This window comes from Hirundo rustica, chromosome 1 (assembly GCF_015227805.2).
Source record: "Hirundo rustica isolate bHirRus1 chromosome 1, bHirRus1.pri.v3, whole genome shotgun sequence".
Classification (NCBI taxonomy): Eukaryota; Metazoa; Chordata; class Aves; order Passeriformes; family Hirundinidae; genus Hirundo; species Hirundo rustica.
Window position 1 is genome coordinate 72,794,141 of NC_053450.1, and position 22,039 is coordinate 72,816,179.

Below are 22,039 nucleotides of genomic sequence, written 5' to 3' on the forward strand. Positions count from 1 at the left end.
TATAAGACAGATAAAGTCAAGGAACCAGCTGATGAGAAACATGCAAAAAGACAGGCACAGGCAGCATCTGCCTGCTGTGATATTGCAGCAATAAAACAAAACTAAAAGGAAGAAACACTGTTCATTAAAAATTATGTGTTATAAATCATTAGGTGGACACAGAAAATAGCCATTAATACGGTAAAAGCTGCAAAATAAGGACAGGAAAATAAATTAGGATTGACTATACTGCTGTCTCACAGACAGGTTGTAGACTTGAAAACAGAAGAGGCAGGATCTCCTAAGAAATTAAATGGTCCCCATTCCCCTGATACTGCTGGCAAGCATACTGTAAGACTTCATTTCTTAAATTTATAAAAACAGTTTTTGGGGTTTTTTTTCCCATGATTCCCTACAAAGTTATAAAAACAAAGAATTTGGACAGCTGAAAGGAGTCCCAAGACAGTATTTATTCTACTGCTGTGATGCATCAAAAATTTCTTTTAATTTCAAGACGAAATGAAGCCTAACATAATTACTATCTTCTTAAATAATTAGTTCTCCGGTCCTCTCCCCTTTTTCCTTCTCCTTTTCAGAGGCCACAGGGGCTGAACTATTCAGCTGCGACTCCTGTTGTTCAAATGTTGTGAAGGTTTCAGAGCTCATCCTCACTGAAGAAGGTAAACCAGAAACCTAGAGAGTCTCTTCACAGTTTAAAGCTATCATTAAATAGTTGAGAGAACCAGGCACTTTAAGTCCCTGAGTCTACTCCCAACTATGCCTTTAATTCAAGTGGTAAGTGTTTGGCTCATAACACCTTTTACTCCAGACAAAACAAACAGAAGATAGCATAGATTACTACCACTTTCGCTGCAACACTTCCCGACATTTTTAACTTCTCAAGTACTTAAAGATATTCAGGATAAAAGTTTTTTGAAATAAACTAAATTCACTAAATATCTTGCACAACCTAAGCTGAGTATCACTATAACCAGTAAAGAATGGAAAATAGTAGTAAGAAGAAACATTAACTTCTCCTTTATTCACTATGGTAAAAATTCATAATTCTAACTGTTTGGAAAAATACACACCTACTACAATAAAACCACAAATTTGGTTGAAGGAGAAGAACATCCAACAAGTTTCACATTTGTGCTCCTCATTCATAAGACTTTATTAATACAAATATTAAATCCATTCAACAATTACAAGAAGGCATAAAATTATTTCTGATTGCACTTTCTTTGATTAATGAAACAAACTCTGAGAAGAAATAAAGTACTTTTTCTCTAGCTACACTTAGTGACTAGGCCCTGCTGTGGCTGCAAAGCCTCTGAGTCAAGACAGGTAACTCAAAGGTTCAAATTCAGTGAAACTTAAACAGAACACAGACTTTATACTACAGTCCTTTGTCTTGCAAGAACACCAGGGTTTATAGAGGATTTCTACTCTGGATGGGTTTCCATTGTGCTTAAGTTTTACCAAGACAACTATTTACTCTAAAGCTTGAAACCATCAATGCAATAATTTTCTAATTAATAAAAAATCCCCAGAACATTTCCATAGCTGAACTGGTAACTATTCTGTGGTGCAGCAGAGTATGTACTAAGACTGTTAATAAATTACAAACATCAGTACCATTAATCTCAAAGTATTTATAATAAGAATTTTTTACATTAAAAGTTTTCCTACTTTCCTCATAGAGCTTTCAAGAAAATTAGAGCCACATATTTTTGATTTAAGACCATGGGAAGATATTCTGCAAAATAAAATGCCACTATATTTCACAAACATTATTATAGGATAAATAAGAACAAATGAGGGAGAAAACCTTCATGTTGTGCTGTTTTCGATGTGAGTCAGGATGGTTTAACAATAGATCTAGAGCATATATCTGCTTTTTTGGTGTACCATCAGAAGAAACAGGTATTTTGGAAAATGACAGAATTCTAAATTACTGGGTTAATTCTTAAAGTCCAGTGGAAACAAAAGAACAAGACTCTAGGATGTTTTTAATCTACTGAAAATGCAATTCTCTCATCAGAATAATTTCTAAAAAGAGAACCAATCCTGGGAAAATGCACAAAGTCTTCAAATTAGAAAAAGGTAATAATTTTTTCCTTTCTTTAGTATTGAATTACTGCCAATCTAACAAACAGATTATGACAAAACTCAAAATTAGGCCTCTCTGAAATTAAGACGTGTAAAGATTGGTTTAATTGTGAAAAGAAAAAAAGAATTCTACCTCTTTACCTACCCACCTCTACTTGTTCAGATAAAAGAAAAATCCTTTTATGTTGTCCCATATGTTTCTCCTAATAAACTGGGTATCAATAAAACACTTCTACTCATCCAGCGTAGATGCAAAGCCTGACAGCTGCTAGGCTGCTGCTCTGCCAAGATCACTACTGCTGTCCTGTCTCACCTCAGCACTTTCCTGGTGCTTCCATGCATTCACTGATTGGCTCCTTATGTATTTAGATGTGAAACTTTGCTTTGTCTGTGCTGTACAGAACATGGTACACTGGAGGCCTGGGCTCATAGCTAGGGTTCCTATGCATTCTAATTATAAAAATAAAACCCACTATAAACCTGCAATGACACATCTACATCTGCACAATTTTCACCTCAAGAAGCTTAAATTCTAGATGATACCATAAAAAAGATGAATTATATATATTTGTGACTGATAAATTGTGTGGATTTCAGCACACACAAGCAACACAGAGACAAAAACAGTCTGGTGACTACTCATGTTGGTGGTAGAGCTTATATAGATGCTTCATGGGCATAGAGCATTAGCGGTGGAAATGGCTTCAAGTTTTACCAGAGCAGGTTTAGATTAATATTAGGAAAAATTTCTGCACTGAAAGGGTTGTCAGCACTGGAACAGACTGCCCAGAGAAGTGGCAGAGTGAGCATCCCTGCAGGTATTTAAAACACACTTAGCTGAGGCACCTGGGAATATGGTTCAATGGAGGAGTTGGCGAGATTGGATTAATGGTTGGATTGATAACCTTAGAGGTCCTTTCAAACTTAAATGATTTTATGATTCTATGACACAGAGACCTCCGTGGCACATGGCCATGGATATCTGATGAAGAGAAAGCTGAAAATTGCTCACCACGCTGCAGCCGGGACAGTCAGGACCATTTTCACATGTCCTGCGCCGTGCCTGGATCCCTCCTCCACACTGAGCCGTGCAGCGTTCCCATGGCCCCCAGCCAGTCCAAAACACATGAGGGGGGCACAACAAATGCTCATTGCAGTACCTGGGAGAAGAGAAAGAAGGAGACAAAGAATCTATTTATTATCAAGACAAGACCTCCCCCAAAACCTCCCTCATTTGCATAATTCCGATAGATATTTGTACAGGGAAATATTTTATACAAAGGGCCTCTCTCTACCCATCAAGCACTGCACGAACAGTTGTCACACTGCACAGAGGGTCTAAGCATTTGAGTGGGTTTTTTAGTTGCAGTTGCGTGCGTGGAGCATTTGTTTGCTTTATTCAGGGACTTTATACATTCCATGCAATGCAGCCACGCAATTGTAGTGCAGTCACGTAAGCAGGACTGCAAACTACTTTATTAAAACCAGTTGCGGCTATCCCTCTGTGGCAGTCAACCAAACAGAAGGCAAGCATTCATGTAGGAAGTCTTTTATCAGTCTCCAGCTAAGAATTGATTAGGATCCATCTCTCTCGTCTTCAGATAGCTACACTTGCTTTTTGCTTTTTATAGCAACACTGCTTCTATGGGCAATATAAAAGCTAAAACATTGATTCTAGGTGTAAAGAACTGCACTTGTTTATAATGTTTTTACTTTATCTCTTAAAGGGTGTTTTTAGCTATTATAATCTTTGAAGGATTTTCCTGTAGGCTGCAAACTGATTCAGAGGCCTAGTAGGTTCTTGAGGGAAGCGCTATTGAATTGTCATTGCTGTAACAATACATTCAGACATGTGGGAAGGTCCCAGCTTCAGCTGACTTTATACGATTTTTGTAGAAACCCTAGATCCCTGAATTTTTGAGTGTGCTATCCAATAATTCTAGTCATAGCACACGCTGCTTTTTAGGGAACCTCTACACAGGTCCAAATGATTTGGGCCATGAGCAAGTGTGACTAGCGCTCTCTAAGAGACCAAGCTCTTAGAAAAAGCAAAGACACAGCATAGTCAGGAAACAGGTAACCCTGAAGGAATTCTGTGATATTTTATGGATGCATCTGGGTAGTTCTTATTACAATACTGACTGTCCCAAATGAACAAATCAATCTGATACAGTATTTCCTCAGTTTTTACACCATTCATCCAAAATCCAATGTCCTCTTGCCCTTCTAACAAATTTTCATCTCCTGTCACTCTTAGACAGTGAAAACTGACTCTAACACTCCATTTTCTACAAAAAGAGAAATGACAGTATGGACAAGAATAACCACAACAGGTTTTTTGTTTGTTTTCAGAAAGCCCCAATATTTGCAAGCACTAATTCTTCATTATCCTTCATTATAAGGAAATTGAATATTTGGCACTCTGTGGAGGGCAAAAAAATAATGTTGGTGGTGTAAATAACATACAAAAATAAATTTATGGCATATGCTGGAGTCTAAAATTCAAACTTTGTCCCTAGGTCTGGGCAACTCCATCAAAATCTATAGACTAGGAGTGGGGTTAATAGGGGAGTGACATTTAGTTTTCTGCTTCTGTAGAGTCAAGAAAATTATTCACAGCTTGCATTGACCTTTCCTCTGGAAACAGGAAAAAATGCCCAAACCCTCAATATTTATGAATCTGGTGTCAGAATTCTTCAGTGCATGATTTGGGTATACATATTACAGTTCACATTTTGCCATCATTAAAGATACATAGGAATGTTCTGTGCCTGGATATTCTTCCCCTAGAACTCCAACTGCACACATTTATTGTCACATGCAGTCAATTATGTGAACGTATGTGATAGTTTCTTATTGATCATTTGTTGAGGATGTGTCATCAATCAAATATAGATGTAACATCAGCATTCATTTAGTCAAATTAGTTCAAACTTTGCATAATTTCAGTTCTTAATGACGATGTGTTAAGTTAATTTGGGAGACACACTGAGGCTAAAGCAAATCTGCCATGAAGCTGAGAATTACCAATATTCAGCCATGCAGAAGAAAAATTAAGGAACATGTCTTGCCTTAAAATAAAGCCATGTACACTGTAGCTATCTAAAAATGAAGTAGTTATCTAACTTGAGCAACAGCTCATGGAAGGAAACAGCCCAGTAAAAAATATGATTTATGTCACCCTAACGAAGGTCATATAAATACACTCCTCAATGTACAGATTGATTTCCTTTGACTATAAATGCTACATGGGAGACAGACATCTAAGCAGCCATTAGAGGCAATGGAAATCTTGTCAATACAAACTCGGGAGGCTAGAATGATTGATTTGAAGAAGTTGAGGAATATACGGCAGAAGGACACAAATTACTGTTCTCCACAGCCTGTATTGACCAAATTTCTACAGACCACAGTGGAAGTTCAGACACCTGATGCGCACATAAACATTCACACCCATGAACATCTGAAGCAAGGTATGACAGATCTCACTTTGAGGACAGTCATGCCACTATGCAGTGGCTATTCTAGTGTCTAAGTGCCTGACCTCCAACTCTCTCACTTAAGTAGGAGACAGAAAAGAAACCTAATAACAGTGACCCTTCACAGTGAGCACTTCAAAGGGCCGGCAATTCTGTTATCCAACTCCAATTAAAGAGGCAGCTGAAAAAAAACCCTTAAATATCTATGCAAATTACTTCAATTTAGGAAACAGTTGTTTTTTCTTTTAAAAAAGTAAACACCATCAATTTTTACCTTTTTTTTTTTTCAGGAAAACAAACAAACCGAAAAAGAGAACAAACCAAAAAGTAACACAGCATACAAGTAGAATCTTATTTTCATTACAGCCAGCCAGCCCCTAAAACCATCAGGTATGTTTTCACAGCTAGAGACATCCCTGCAATTGATCTTTGAGAACAGTGCTACAGCATAGGTCTTTGAGCCAAGTTTCATTATATCTATTCTTGGCTGCATTTCAAGTCACTCAGCAACCCTTTTTTCCCTTTTGCTCTTTCTTCCCCTCTTAATTTTGTTCTCAGGACCCACAGGGCTAACGTTTTACAGTAATTCAACAAAACATGCAATGCAAGAAACTTGAATCTGTGAAACTACTGCCCTCTCCCCTAACCTAACTGCAGTGAGGTCAGAATGGAGAACAGCCTAGAGAAATGTGGGTTTTTTACAGTGACCTTTCACATTTTCCTTGAAGTGAACCCAAGTTCAGATGCCCTAATAGAGCAATTGTCATACTGGGGGAAGGGTGAACACCCTCCGTCCAGTTGTGTCCACAGCTATCAGTGCCTACAGCAAATTTTACACCTATAGTTTCTGTGCAACTGGCATAACTATTCTTGTTTCTATAAAGATCTCAACCTTTAGTAAGTTGTCAATTTATTCAATTTATTTCAATGCTGCTATCCAGAACTGAGGCTAACTGCATGACAGTAACAAATATGCCCTTTTTACTCCATAGAGAGATGCTATTTAAACAAATACTTTGTAATTTTGAACTATGCTATACTACCATGTGCTTAAGAAAAACAAACTAAGCTTCATCCCTGTCTGCTCCTTCCTGTGCAATGTACTGTTCTGTGGTGGGTAGTTGTGATTACTAGCTGGTGATTTTCTGGGATGCACAGACTACACCGAGGCTGATGGGAATGCCCGATTCCTTTAAATGAAGGAAGGAGCATGACACGCACATACCCTGCTGGACTGAGATTGTTACACTGACAGACAACCATCCAAGAGACTGTGGAAGGTGGCACATGGTCTCAGGGGCTTCTGTGGAAGAGGAGGGAGCAGAGAAAGCAAGGAGGGTGGGAACAGACGCTTCCCTGCGGACGACATCCATGGGAGTGCAAGCAAGCCTAAAGGCTTGTGCTGTTTAAGCTGCTCTGCTGAAGTGGACTGGGCTTGTTCACACTGCTCAGAAACAAGCAGTGCTACACAGAGCAGGCACTTGACTCTCAGCAGTTCCTCCTTCTCATGGAAACAAGCCCAAAAGCTGAATGTTTGCTGAGAAACGTGTACAAAATAATGCGACGATATGTCCTGCTTCTAATTGTTTTATACACTCCAAAATAGCCAGGGCTTTCAAACGTTTACTCCTTGTCTGCAGCCAATTTACTTTTCAAATTGCCGTGGCTTTTTTCTATTTTTTCCTGTGTAATAAAAGATAAGTGCATCCACTGAAAGCAAGTGATTCTCACTTTAATGTCCCTCATTTCTGCACAGATAGGAGGGGGGCCAGTGGACTTAATGAGGCCATATCTGCAGCATCTCCCACAGAAAGGACAAACATTCTCGCTCCATGATAATGTCAAGACAGGATACTACAGACTCTATAAACTAAGATGTAGAGAATTTCCAGCAGCTTTAGTGAATATTTCTTATACAGAAAAATCAGAAAAATTAAGCCCCTAAGGAATTCATCAAGATGTCTTCCATCTGGAGTCTTAACTACAAAATTATTATCTGATTAGCAAATTTTGTTACAATGTTATTTTTACTCCCTCTCCCTATTCAGTCTAAATGCACATCAGCCGCACTTCTGACCTACTTCTATAAAGGGAATTTGCTTTGTAATATGAGTATTTGCTGTTATCTCTCAACTGCTTTCCCCCCCCCCATCCCACACACCCCTTTAGCAGCAGAGCATGAAACAGTTTAACCTATCTTCAATGCTTTAAATTGGCAAATATTGCCATTGATCTCAAGGGAATGGCCAGCAAGCAGAGCTGCCTGATACATTAGCCATGATAAGATCATGGCTTTCATGAAGTAAAACAAATATATCCTAGACAAACATTTAGCTCTTAACACATGAACAAATACTCTCAAGCTGAATATGCATCCATATCTGGAGACAAATTTACCTCAGATATACACTGCCTTTTTTGTGTTTGCTGTCTATGGAGTTATGGTACTGGATTTCTACTGAAATCACTGCTTGCTGAAAAGCTGTTTCAAAGTTTGGCATGTGGAAACTGAATCCTATTTTTACACCCCTGAACATGTGAAGGTGATTAGAGTACACACGTTTACAAAGACAAGTGCACTCAATGTGTAAACTAACTAATTCAAGTTTTTACTAATACTAAATATATAAAAATTTTGCATATGGACTGGGTAATCAAAAAAGTAAGCTGTTAGGCTATTTATAAACATTGGTTGATTTCAGTAAGAAAATCTCAGAAGTTGCTCCTTGGCTCTTTGGATGCAAAACTAGTGAACCTTTCTCAGGAGTTCCTGCATGTGTAATACTTGTTCAGCCTGCCTAGATGTTATGGGCTCAAAGGAATTGTTTCCATTTGGTGCCGATGCAACTCAATCAGAGTGAAACAGTGAAATGATAGTACTGTAAATGCTGGTACTCCATTGCCCTCACAGTTCGAAACTCTCTACAAGCTGGCAGAGCCGTGAGGACACTCCTAAAGCCCTAATGGCCCCAGCCAGGCTCCCCTGGGTCCTCCACCCACACAATGGCCAAGGAGCTCTAACCTGATCCTAAACCTGGCCTTCAGCTTCCTACCCGGACTTCAGACTTCTCTCACTGTCATGATGTCGCTAGTATCTAGACTCCTGATTGCATCTGGTCACAATCTCCAGGCTTGCCCTGCTCCCCTGCTGTGGGTGATGGGATGGGCCCTGGCTGGCAAATATCCCAGGACTTTCTGCTTTTTACAGCTCTGAAAAGATTTATCCAAGTACTTGGCTTAACACTGACAAAAATCCTGGCAAATAACTGATGCCTCATTCCTCTAGCTGCTGTACAAAATATTTGACAAAATTTCCTAACTTACCGCACCCTCTTGAAAAAAAAAATTAAATGCACTTAAAAAAATAATTAAAATTATCAGGACATAACATAGATAACAAACAAAACCAAGGCAGAGGCAGGAAGGTCAGCTGTGAGCAAGCTGTGAGGGAGAAAGGTGCAGGGCTTTTGGGAGTGAAGGGTCTTTCAAAGAGACAGGAAACAGTGACAGAACTCTGAGAGAAAAAGGCATCCTGCAGTAAACTCACAGGCACATTCATCCCAGATGCTGCTGGACTGGACGGAGATAGAAAGGACAAATAAGCTGCAGGCTACAAAAGCAAAGCAACATAAGCTTATTTTTCCTTCAGAATTGTTACATACAAAAATTCAATCTTTCTGGACTGCTATTATTTCAACTCATCACAAGCCACTTTCCAGATTGTGGCTGCTTTTACAGTGCACCCATTGTCCTAATGCTCGTATAATTAAGAAAGTATTTCTCAGGGTTTTCTTTATTTCTGTGAAACTCCTTATCAAACTTTTATTCCATGTTAAACTAAAATGAACAGTTATTATTTCCATCTATAGTCCATCACCCCAAAGTCTCTCCAAACTGATTTTTTTTTTTTTTTTCTGTGTTTAGTCTTGTTGTGTCCTGCCCTGGACCGACCTCTCAGTTCAGGAAAATCAATAACTGTTATTCATGCTGGGACAGAGCTAAACAACAGCAGATACAATCTATGTTTGATAGTGATGGCTTTCTGTTTGGGAAACCTATTTTCAGAAAGCAATTTACAAAAGAACAAAATCCTCTCCTCTGGAATGAAATGGTAAATATTCATGGACTTGAAACAGCGAGAAATGTTCACATGTTCTGTGATACTGATCCTTTACATTTAAGAGTTAGAAAGACCAGGTCCCTGGTGTTCTGCTAATACATCAATATGTGATGCAACCTTTCTTCAATGAATCTCTTAATCTGAAAAAAATGCTAGAGTTGGTGTTTAATTAAATGCCTCACTGAAACTTTTCATAAACGTTACTGATTTTAGTTTACATCCAACAGCAATATAGGATACTACATCATCCATACAGAAACTGAAGTAAGCTGTAAGTGCATATTGGGAGGAAACATATCTGCATACATCTCTTGGAATGGATGGCCACAGGACTCCAAATTTTCACACCAATGCTAGTCTTCTGCTATCTAGCTTTCTGGTATGACTCTGGAAACAAGGAAACAACACGCAGGCAAGAGTTGCAGTTTATCTGAATATATTCTAGCTTGATTTAAAGAAATATTTAATTCCTGTTAAAACTGCAAGCACAAAAATAAGAGATGCATGTAGGGTCCACATAAACTACAGATGTAATTAGGGTGCACGTAAAATAGAATCAAAGGCCTGAACTTGTCATTCTGAGCTAGTGACAAAATACTTCATCTGGTGCCAAAACAGTACATGGTGAAATCAAAATCTGAGCTAACTTGATCTGCCCAGGGGTTAAAAAAAATATATACAAACAATTTTAAAAATCCCACCAAGCTTGAAACCTCACTAAAGATATCTGAGTTTAAGGTGCATTATATTTATTGAATGGAAAACAAAGCCCTTTAAACTTCCTTCCATGTTATAGAAATGCTCAATTTATTTACAACAGAAAAAATGAACTCATGGCATCAGAGACACATAGTGCTGTGACCTTATTATATTTTGTTCTGAATTCCAGGTCTTGAGGCTGGATGAGTTACAATTCAAACACAGAGCAATCAATTTTCAAGGAGAATCAATTTTCAGGGTCTCAAGGGACAGCAGCACATTGCTTCAGCACAATTCTCTGGCACTGCCAGGAGCTCTCAGGTGGCTCGTGAGGGATGGAGCTAAGCGAAAGATGAAAGATCTGCTGCAGACCCACAGCCTCGTTAATGGGAACACTGTACTGTACAGCACTGAAGTTAAAGAGAGAGTGAAACGAAAGGGAAGGAAAAACCAAGCAAATAAAGGAGAAAATGACCTGTGAAATACAACTGCACAGAAGAAATTAAAACAGACAATAGAAAAAAGATAACTCACCTCTCCTCACGATTCTGTCCCACACAGACGCGTCCTCCATGTCGAGGGGTTGGATTGCTGCAGGAACGCTGACGAACTTGAAAGCCTATGCCACAAGTGGTGCTACAAGGTGACCAAGAAGTCCATGGTGTCCAGCCTCCATTTCTGGTAGAATAAAAAGCTCAGGCTCTGTCATCTGTTATACATAGCGAATGGCTGATTAGGTGTGACTGACAGCAGAATCTGGCCTATTAATATTTCTGTAGAAGTCATTAATACTGCATCGTGTTCCATTTCTTCAAGAATACTGAACCAAAAAAAAGGTGCTCTGATATTCCATATTCCATGCTTTGTAATCAGCAGAATTACCTCCTTATACGAGAATTATAAAGATATGAAGATATTTAGTTACTTTTGGTCGCTTTGTTCTGGGTAAACTACATATGCAAACTCCTGTGTCAATGTTCTGAAGCCAATTTTAAATTACATATAATTTTCAGGGAGATTAAAATGTTAAATTTTGCTACCTTGTCTGAAAGGAAAGTGATTAATGCCTGGAGGAAAAGGAGGCTCAGAGGACACCATATTGCTCCCTACAACTACCTGAAAAGAGACTGTAATGAGATGGGGGGGTTGGTTTCTTCTCCCAGGTGTTGATCTCTTGATTTTAACAAGGGGTAGAATGAGAGGAAATAGTATAATATTGTGTCAGGAGATATTTAGACTGGTTATTAGGAAAAATTCCTTAACCAAAAGAGTTGTCAAGCATTGGAGCAGGCTGTCCAGGGAAGTGATGTAGTCACAAATGGTGAACTCGGGACATAGTTTAGTGGTGGACTAGGCAGTGCTTATTAATGGTTGGAGTTGATCTTAAGCGTCTTTTCCAGCCTAAATGACTCTATGACACTAAAGTAAGCATTAAAATGCATTAGTTTTCAATTTCCACAGGTTATTCTGATAAGATGTTTATACCTTGCCTGTACTGTAACAGAAAAGCTAAGAGAACTCACATTGAATTTGTGAACTTTTAGAAATTACCCCCACCTCCTCCAATACACCCTAGAAAAAACATTATAGACCAAACATCCGAAAAGGAATTTCACGAAGAAAGGAGTTTATGCCTGTCTTAGGCAAAAAACAAACAAACAAACAAACAAACAAAACAATCAAAAACAATCACAAACAAACAAAACCAAAACCACTTCAGCTGTCATCCAAAGCTTAACTGGCTAGCTTGCAGGTTTTATACTGGTAGAACACAGAAAGAAAGAAAAATAAAACTAAACTATATTGAGCTTTTGATTTTTCATCATAAAAGCAAAAGTTAAAATAGTGCCTTACTAATATAGCAGTGTTAACAGAAGTAAGATGTTAAAACAGTAGTGTAATAATGCCAAAGGTAGAATGCAAATCCAGTCCCAAATCACATTCCCAAATTCCCTACTAAACCTGACGGGTGTTGTTTGATTGTTCGGTATCTCACAGCATGTTTTTCTGTTCTATCATTCTCCTGACCTGATGTTATGTAATATATTGTTAGATTTTTAATAATTTTCCTAAAATAGACTATTTTCACTTACAGAGCTTGTAGTTACCTTATGCAGAAATTTAAGCCATTTTATTCACTATCATGATGTGATTGTGATGTTAAAAAAAAAAAGCCAAAAAACCATAAAGAATCACTGAAAATAAGCAGAATGCACCAGTATATGTTTCATCTTGCGATTAAAGTATGTATAATATATGTGTATAATGTTTTAAAGAGGAACTTCTGATGCAGTTCCAAATACGTAATGTTCTGAGTCTATTTGAAATTATTTGCTCTCACTGATTTTCTCTGGGAGTGGTTAAGTTACTGAGGGAGACAAAAGAATGGCTAAATAATTCTATACAGACTGATAATACAACTTGCTATCGTGATACAATTGAAAGACACAATGAAAACATTTTTCCAGGGCAGAATGGGGGACTACAATGTTAATATGAGACCTCAAAAAAAGTAAGCCATTCTAACTTCCAGTAAAGAAAGTTATATGAATTACAGAACTAAGAAAAAGTATCATACTTTGGATATTATCTAACACTGTGGGTTTTGTTTTGATTTTTTTTTTCTTTCAGAGCTTTTGTTAAAATTACCTGAAGACAATATTACTTGGTACACAGCATTTGAAATTACTCTTTGCTCTCTGACTCATTCTCTCTCCTACAAAGTCTGAGAGAAACTTTCTAATGTCCCACTTGCCCTTTCATGCACAGAACAGGATCATTAGATTTCAGGGGAGATTTCAAAGGGTGGTAGGCTTTATTCTGATTAAGTTAAAAAATTGGAAACCACAAATGATAGAGCCTGAAATTGTCTTGCATACCTGGAGCAGTTGGCAATCTCCATGGCTGGTCCTTCACACAGCCATCCTCCACACTGAGGAGCAGGACTGTCACACACACGCGTCCTGCAGAGGCAGGAGCCAACACTGGCACCATCAGTGTGGGTGCAAGGTTTCCACTGTGACCATGTTCCAAAATGTCCATCTACTGTCAGATTCCTCATCTAGAAGCAAACACAACAGAAAAGCTTACCTGAGGCTTGACATTTTTTTCACACAACCTCTTTACTCTGCTGTGCATGAAAGGTTTAGGCTTCAGCCACCAACAATAGCAGCCTCCACTGGAGAGATACATCTTCCAGACAGCAATCTCCCCTTATAATTCCTGTAGCTGCATAATTTCCACAACTTCTGACCAATCTGAGCCACTGAATGTCATCACCATAGCAACAACAGAAATCACAACTGTTACCTTTCACAACCATGCTTGCCTACCTCTCAATTTTTTTCTGTATTCCCTACTTCCTAAAATTTTCTGGTGAATATGGAACCTGGAGACTGACTGTAAAACACAAGATTAAAAGGAAGAACCAGCAGAGGATAAGGAAGTAGTAAAGAAGAAATTCTTTATGAGGATGACGAGGCACTGGAACAGTTTCCCATGAGAAACTGTGGATGTCCAATTCATGGAAGTGTTCAAGGCCAGGTTGGATGGGGCTTTGAGCAACATGGTCTAGTGTCCTTGTCCTTGGCAAGGGGGATTCAAGATAAATGATCCTTCAGTTTCCTTCCAATGAAACAATTCTGTGATTCTAAACACAGATGCTGAAACAGTCCAGGGTAGCAAAATTGGATTGATCAAACTCAAATCTCCTTGATGAGTGTCCTTTTTTTTGAAAACAGCTTCTGAAGCATATGTCACACAGTAACATTTCCTAAGGAAAAAATGTGGTTTTTTAATATGACAGTTTCTAAGTGTTATATGAAACTATATGTATAAATCCTAGAGATGTCTTCAAAAAGCAGCACTTAACCCTACATGATGAAAGAGTTTGCTCCCACAGAATTCAATTCTTAACACCTTCGGCTGGAAGGTTCATACCATTCTCATCTTGATTAGAATGTTTCCACCAAGCAGCTGTAACACATTTAATAAGAAATCTTCATTGCCTAGCTGAAACAAAATGAGCTAGAAAATTAGCTTTTCTAAAGAAAATGGGGAAGGACATGGGGAATTCAGCTCCCAACAAAGACAGATTTTCAAAATACTCTTTTAGCAAGGTGTTAATCTTGACAAATCTGTGATCCTAAATGAAAATGATGGCCACTTTTTCAGTTAAGTATTAAGGAATTTGCCTTTTGATTGCCACATGTAAACTTTCAGTCAAGACAACAGCACCAACAAGTGCAGGCTAAGTAGTATTTAAATTCACTCTTAGTAAGAATGAATATGTATCACTCGTAGTCATGCATTTTTCACCCAGTGTGTGAAAACATAACACTTTAATATTTGCTTATATATTGAAATGGTAATTACAGTTGTAGATTGTCATAACCGATCTGAAATTATATCTTCCTTCACTATTTTTAGTATTTTAGCACTGGTGAGAGAAGTGTATTTTTCACAAATACTTTGAAGATACAAGAGATTAAATTACAACATAAGGCATGCTTCCACTGACACTGGATGTTGTCTGATTCTTTCCACTGTGGCAAAAATACCATAATTTCACTACTAATTACAATTCCCACAGTTTATTTTTCACAAGTATCACTTGTGCAAGAGCAGCTATGTGTATATTCTGTCAGCTACAACCAGCATAACCATAATTCATCACTTCAAAATCTGCTGACAGCTATTTATTGAAAATAACTCACCAACCTTTGCTCACGTAGAGTTTATATTGTTGGGTTTTGTAAGACAACAAGAAAAACTTCCTTTTAAGTGACAAGCAGGCTCATTCTCTCTTACACTGCTGGTCTAACAAATATTTATAGTCCATAAACTAACAATTCTATGTCCCCAATCTAATTATGTCAGAGATGTGAAAATGCATTTACTGCTTTCTGTTTCAGTGCTGCATCAAAACATCTTTATTATTGCACCTACAATTACAAACTAAAGCTTGTCTACGGTTAGACATGCCAACAGCTGTCTGTGGTTACCATAATACATATTAAGTGGCAGAGAAAGTATAGATAAAACATAGCTGAAAGCTTGAACTCAGAGTTTTTTTGATGACATATTCTCTTTCTTCATTATTTTTCCTTGCTCCTGCAAAGATCGTCCCACTGGGGTCTCTGCCATTCCCCATGACTCACCTGCTCTGTCTCTCTGTGAGTATCTCCCTTTCCAAAGTGATATCAAACAATTTTATTATATGACTGCAGGAAAGCAAAATGTACTGATGAGGGGCTTTTGCAGCCCTCACCAGAATCCATGCCCATTAACCATTTCACAATCTGACACCTCAAGGGCAAAATCACAGTCAACCAGACCATCTCGGCATGGCTACACTCTTGCTTTCCCTCTCTACCACTCTGGTTTTGTCACCCTGTCCTTTCTGCAGATACCTTTAGACCCTTCTTCCTTATTAATGTCCTCCAAATATCCATCCGTCTCAAGTCTTTCTGCATCCACCCCATCTTCCTGCTTTGTGCCTCTGCACTCTGAGTAAAGGTCACAGCTTAGCTGTCAAGAGATCTTTGGTTTGAGATTACTTTTTGTAGAATTTAGTGAGCCTGCAGAATTTCCTGAAGCTCCTAATGAATTCAGATCCCATACTACACTTTCTCCAAGAATAACTGTAAAAGTAAAGCCATTTCGTGTTGCATACTTCTGTTAAACAAACAAACAAACAAACCAAAAACAAAATCAAAACCAAAATCCTGATAAACCTTTTTAAAAATTTTTTCTTTCCTTGTAAAAGCTCATAGATAATGTCAGCATATTTTTAAGTGATGGAATGCAAGTTGTCCCACTGGAAAATATTTCAAAAAAACAATGAACCTTCATTGCCATAAAAATCGTTGAATGTATAATAGGGATACATGACCAAGCAGAAAAAGATCAAAGCCAATGCATGTGCCATAGCATTTTTATTAATTTGTGTCCATGTTTATGCACAATTGCTGTACTCATCCCAACTGAAACAATAACCTAAAAATCAAACTGAGAATTAAATCAGAGCAAGATAACCAAAACAACCACATTTTTCAAAACTGTTCTTCAAAGTCCAGAGATGGTAGCACAGACTCCCTCTCTATCTATGTCTCCTGTTCAACGCTCTCCTCTACCATGACGTGTCTACAAGTACTCAGCCATATGAATAATTCTGTGGCAAATAATTTCTCAAAGGAAACTGGTCACACTTTTTATCCTGGACTAAACTATTGTATAAACAGAACTGTCTCAGATCAAATTTTAGAAGAAACTGGTCTTTCATTAACCTAAAAGAAAAATGCTACAATGTTAAAAAGATCCAAGTAATTTTACTCGCAATTAAGATATTGGGAGCAACTGGGACCAAAAGAGGGAGAGTAGGTTATGAATATTCTGTTATGTTCTGCCTGCAACAGTGTTTTCAATATATTTAGCACATGTTAAGGATGCACATAGCTCAGTTGCCTACAAAATTAAATTAATTACATCTTGGCTTCTATATCCTGTGAGCACAACACATAAAAATGCTATAAAAACAAATATTTGAAAGCCTCACTAAGCAAAATTGTAATTGGTTGCAGTTTGCCAGAATACTGTGTTACTTTGGAGGTAAGTTTTTTATGAAGTTTTCCAATCTGTTCAACAATGTGTTATTTAGTGTATAAGGCTTTAAAACAGGAAAGCCATAAACCCACACTTTTCAATTTAGATAGATAATTCTAAAATCTTCCTTATATTATGCAAGCACAATTTGCTCAAGGACAAAATTTCTTCGGAGGTTCACTAGGTCTTTGAACTTCAGATCAGCAGGATAAGTCTCACAGCTATGGATAAATTTCTAAGCAAGGCTTAGGTGCTCCCCTGCTTTGACTAGACTGCCATATCCTATGCACATTATCATATAATAGATACTAAATAATTGTTTTTTCCAGTTGAACAGAATTATGCTTTCTAAATTATTCCTCCCTCCACCCCATCTTGGCCTCATGTTCTATAGCTACAAAAGAAAATAAGACTTGCTGCCACAATTCAAAAACTGAGCACAGCAGGCTGACTGCCCATGCAAATATCAACAAAATAAAGCATTTCAGTAATCACAGAATTTTCCCCGATTTTGCTCCTGATTTCAGCTCAAATGCTAATGAAGATGAGTCCAACACAGGCCTATTTTATTAGTCCTCTATGAGCAGGTGGATGCAAAGGACAGAACAAGAGATAAATATTTTTAAAAGTTTTTAAAACTTGAAAAAAAGTTTAAAAACCCTGTTATTTAATGTCAAACACAATCAGAACACAGGAGCATGTTCTCAGGGCCCTCAGAATCAGTGTAGTGTTTGTATCTATGAGGCTGCTGCAACATATATAGAGAGCACAAGTCAAAGCTGGAAGAACTTTATATTGATTTTGCACATCTCTAGTTCACTAAACAAAGCCCACCTTTGGAGAGAAAAGTGTCATCAAGATGTGAAAGGGAACTTGTAAACACATGGAGATTAGAACACAAATGCCCTGTGAGCATGTGCTCCACTGGTGAGTGGGGACAAGATCAAGAAGCCCTTTCTAGGAATAAAAGCAGAATTGAGTTGGAATGGCTCCTACTTCATGGGCAGAAGGACAAAGCAGCAAGATAAGATTCTCCAAAAAAACCCACAAAAACAAAAACAAACTCCCCCCCCCCCCCCAAAAAAAAAAATCAGCTCAATAGCACAAGAAAGATAAGAAAGATATTTCTTAAACCTCTTTTGGTGTGCTGGAAAAGAATGAATATTAAAATATTAAAACAACACCAGAATAAAATTAAAAATGAGAGATACAAATCAATTTTGTTGGTGCTTTTTTGTATTATATTGAATTTATTCAAAATAATTTTTTAAAGAGAAGTGTTAAGCCGCTGTAAATATAAACCCTGCATTTATTGCAATTATCACCTCTATTATTAATATGAGTGAGACTTAACTCATGGAAGTCAGCCTTACAGTTCAAGCACTCTAGAAGATGTTATTTGGCTTTTTATATTAGCAAAAATAATCCTAAAAGAAAAGATTATACCATTTGTGAATAACTTTTTCAAAGCACGTAATGGAGAAAAATTCTGCAGAGAAAAAATTGTCAATACCACTAGTCTTAGAAAACATTTATTTTCAAGGTGGGAAAATAGACATCACAGATAACAAGCAACTGCCCTTTGAAATTACTCTAAATAATTTTAACCTCTAAGTAGTTTGATGAGAAATAGAAATGAAACTAGGTATTCTGCTAAAACCTAAGGAAAATGGCAAATTGAAACAGAAATTCAAGTTTCCTGAGCTTGAAAAATCTATACCAATTAATTTTCATGAAATTCACATGGAATCAAACGTTTTAAGAGACAAATGAATGTATTTGGACTTACTGGACACACAGTAATGCTTTGCTCCCATTGACTCATGCTCAGGCTTTCTTCCAGCGTTGTGCATTTCTTCATCACCAAGTCCCAGCCACAATAAGGATCTTGGGATCCAATGCATGCACTGTGGATGAAAACCAATCAGAGATAACCAGGACATTTATCTTCATTTGTAGTGACCAAAGATTTCTAAATAACTATGTGGCATCTCTTGGTATTTCATTGGCAGATAGTGAAATTGATCCCTTTTGTGGTATGGCACAGAAAAAAATACCAAAACCAGTGGAAAAATTAATTTGAATGCCTATACAAAGTTAGGATTTCTTTTAAGTGCATAGCTGATCTTCTGTCTGCATTCATGGCATGCTGTCTAGACTGATTATTGTACTTAATTACTAGAGAATTACAGAAATTCATAAAAAGGGTATATTGTCTGCTCCAAGTAAAAATTTCCACAGTTACAGTTCTTAATCTTTTTCTGTCAGTTTTGGAATCGCAGCTATCATCTGTTTCAGAAATCAGAGGACAACGTCTGCTCTTTGAAAATTAATTAGAAAACCTTCTGATCTATTTTCTGCAATTGTCAAAAATCTCTGGAAGCTAGTTCAAAGGGGCAGTGGTAGCTGCCATCACACCTCTTACATTTCACATGCTGCACTCAATACTCCCTCTTAGTGGCACATGAGGAGGGAAAGAAAAGGATTACAGAGAAGGATGGTAGTCCAGTTTCATACAGACTCTGAAAGATCCACTGTACGAAACTAGAAGTTCCTTTCTCTAATAAATAGCCAGTTTCTCTTGCTAAGGTCTAATATTAACAGTCCAGGCAATAAAACAGTCTGCAGCTTCGTAGCTAAAGATCCATAAGAAAGGAGGTGGAATTCCCACTGTAGTGAAGCACAATATAACTGGTTTAACACTTGTAAGAATACCTATAAATTATACATAAAAAATAATGCATTCAAACATTTTGCCTAGATTGTAAAAGATGTTAGACTGATTATTTTTGTTCAGCTCAAATCCATGGGCATTATCCTTCTCTCTTTAATTATCTGTTCCCATCACATCTGTTGGCTGAAGGGCCACAGCGATGATCAAACAACTGGAGCATCTCTCCAGTGAGGAGAGGCTGAGATCTGGGAGAGCTGCTTAGCCTAGAGAAGAGAAGGCTCAGAGAGGATCTCCTCAGTAAGTACAAAACTCTGAAGGGAGCATGCAAAGAAGAGGAGCCATGGTCTTCAGTGGTACCCAGAGACAGGACCAGAGACAATGGGCACAAACTGAAACACAGGAGGCTTCAACATCAGGAGACACTGCTCCAGAAAGGGTGACTGAGCATTGGCACAGATAGCCCAGCTTCTGGAATCTCCTTCCTTGGAGATATTCAAAAGCTACACAGACATGGCCCTGGACAACTGGTTCTGGGAGGCCTAGCAAGAATTGGTCCAGATGACCATCAGAGGCCCATGCAACCTCAAGTGTTGTGTGGTTCTGTCTTAACAACTAATTTATTGACTATTTTATCAACTGTTTTATTGAAATTTCTATTTATCTCTAGCATTCCTCATGCACGTCCATGTTAACACCTGACCAAACACAGACTTATTAATTATCTGGAGTGTTATTCCAAAATACCATAATTATAAATTTCAAAGAATTCACTTCCACATTTCATTTTGCAATGTGGATTGCCAGTACCATGTGGGAGCATAGTTCTCATCTGCAAAAAGGGCACAATGTAAGAGGCATAACAGTCAAAACTCCATGGGTACCCCTAATCAGGATTCCAGCTCAAAGATGAAGATTTTGGTTTAGGGAATTCACTGTTCAGAAGAGTGTTCCCACTGTTGGCTCCTGCAGCTGTGAGCACTTAGCAGTTTTGTAACTTAGGCTACATACGTTTCCATTTAACTATCTAGGAAGCGGGAAGGAACATTAATGCAAATTATGGAAAGTTTTAAGTGTCTTGGTCTTCCAGTGTTCGCAAGATGTGATGTCCACTGTTCTACTTCTGAGTATTGCTGATAAAGCATGTGTTTTATGAGAAAAGAATACCAAAAAATAAAAAAAAAAAAAAAAAAAAAAAAAAAAAAATAAAAAAAAAAAAAATTAAAGGCTGACAATGCACAACTGGCAATGTTAGCAATGATAACACTGAAACCAGAACTTGTGCTTCAAAGCTGAAGTGCTCAATTTTCTAACTTCAAGGTGTTCATTATTACGATTTAGAAACTTTATATTAAAAACAAAAAATTTTCACAGTCTTTTGAAATATCCTTTCACTTAGAACCATATTCCTTCTTTAGTGGGAGTAAGCTGATCCTTCTCCCACCTCTTAGACCCCATTTCCTCTTTTGCTTTTGTTTTCGCTTATCTTCGATTCAAGCAAATCAAAACTACTTTCACCTTTCGTTACAAGTCACTCAGAAGTTTTAAGTAAGGCGCTAGAAACATATTTTGACTGTCCTTAAAATTTTCTGGTATCAGAGCAGATCCTAGTTCACAGAAGAAAAAAAAGAGTTCTTGTACTGCTATGACAAAGAATGAATACTTGATCACTCTGTGAACACTGAACAGGGATTTTTCAGTAGCTGACCAGGTTTGGAGTGCTCTGCAGCAAGGTAAAATGAGGCAAATCTTTTCAGAATTTAGTTAAGAAGATCCACTGAGCATATGAATGATATAATTTTAAGAAGTTAATAACTCAGCTAACCTCATGCAGATTACAAGAGGATAATTTCTTCCACAAATTAGAGGTATCACCATTCTTCAATAACATTTTTCTTTACACTACAATACAGAAATTAATCCTCTAAACATATGAACTATTCCAAATAAAGCCACAAGAAATTTTTTCAGAGAAATATACCTCACATGAGAAACTCTAATTTTGCTGGGATTCTATCATTGATGTGGTAATTCATTGTCCCAGTCATTATAACTGTCTCATATTGTGAAAAGTTTAATTTTTTAATTCTTATATCCAGATAGACAAAACCCTACAAAACTGTACTTCAGTATCATCAATGTCCTTCAGCTCACCGTCTCAGACATATTCATGAATTGTGGCTTAAACAGCCTGACTTAAACAGCTGCCCTGTTCTCAGGTATTGGCACAACAATTATTTTCTGTTCTCCACCCTGACCCTACCTCACATATCAGAGAGTTTTGTTTGTTTGTTTGTTTGTTTGTTTTCAGATCACCTATATCTCTGAAAAGTGGACATAGTTTTTTAAAAATTAAAAGAAGGGTGGTAATTTGAG

The 22,039-nt window shown here is 37.6% G+C and overlaps 1 protein-coding gene across 8 annotated transcripts in view; it reads right to left on the reverse strand.

Moving 5' to 3' along the window:
* Positions 1 to 22,039, reverse strand: part of SEMA5A (semaphorin 5A) — a 317,116-nt gene that overhangs the window by 64,083 nt on the left and 230,994 nt on the right. For all 8 annotated transcript variants that reach the window (XM_040072786.2, XM_040072776.2, XM_040072727.2 and 5 more), the window contains 4 exons: positions 18,782 to 18,899; positions 13,269 to 13,450; positions 10,924 to 11,067; positions 3,104 to 3,251 (listed from right to left, as the gene is read on the reverse strand). In XM_040072786.2, the coding sequence (XP_039928720.1) occupies positions 3,104 to 3,251; positions 10,924 to 11,067; positions 13,269 to 13,450; positions 18,782 to 18,899 (592 nt within the window). The remainder of the gene's footprint in view (positions 1 to 3,103; positions 3,252 to 10,923; positions 11,068 to 13,268; positions 13,451 to 18,781; positions 18,900 to 22,039) is intronic.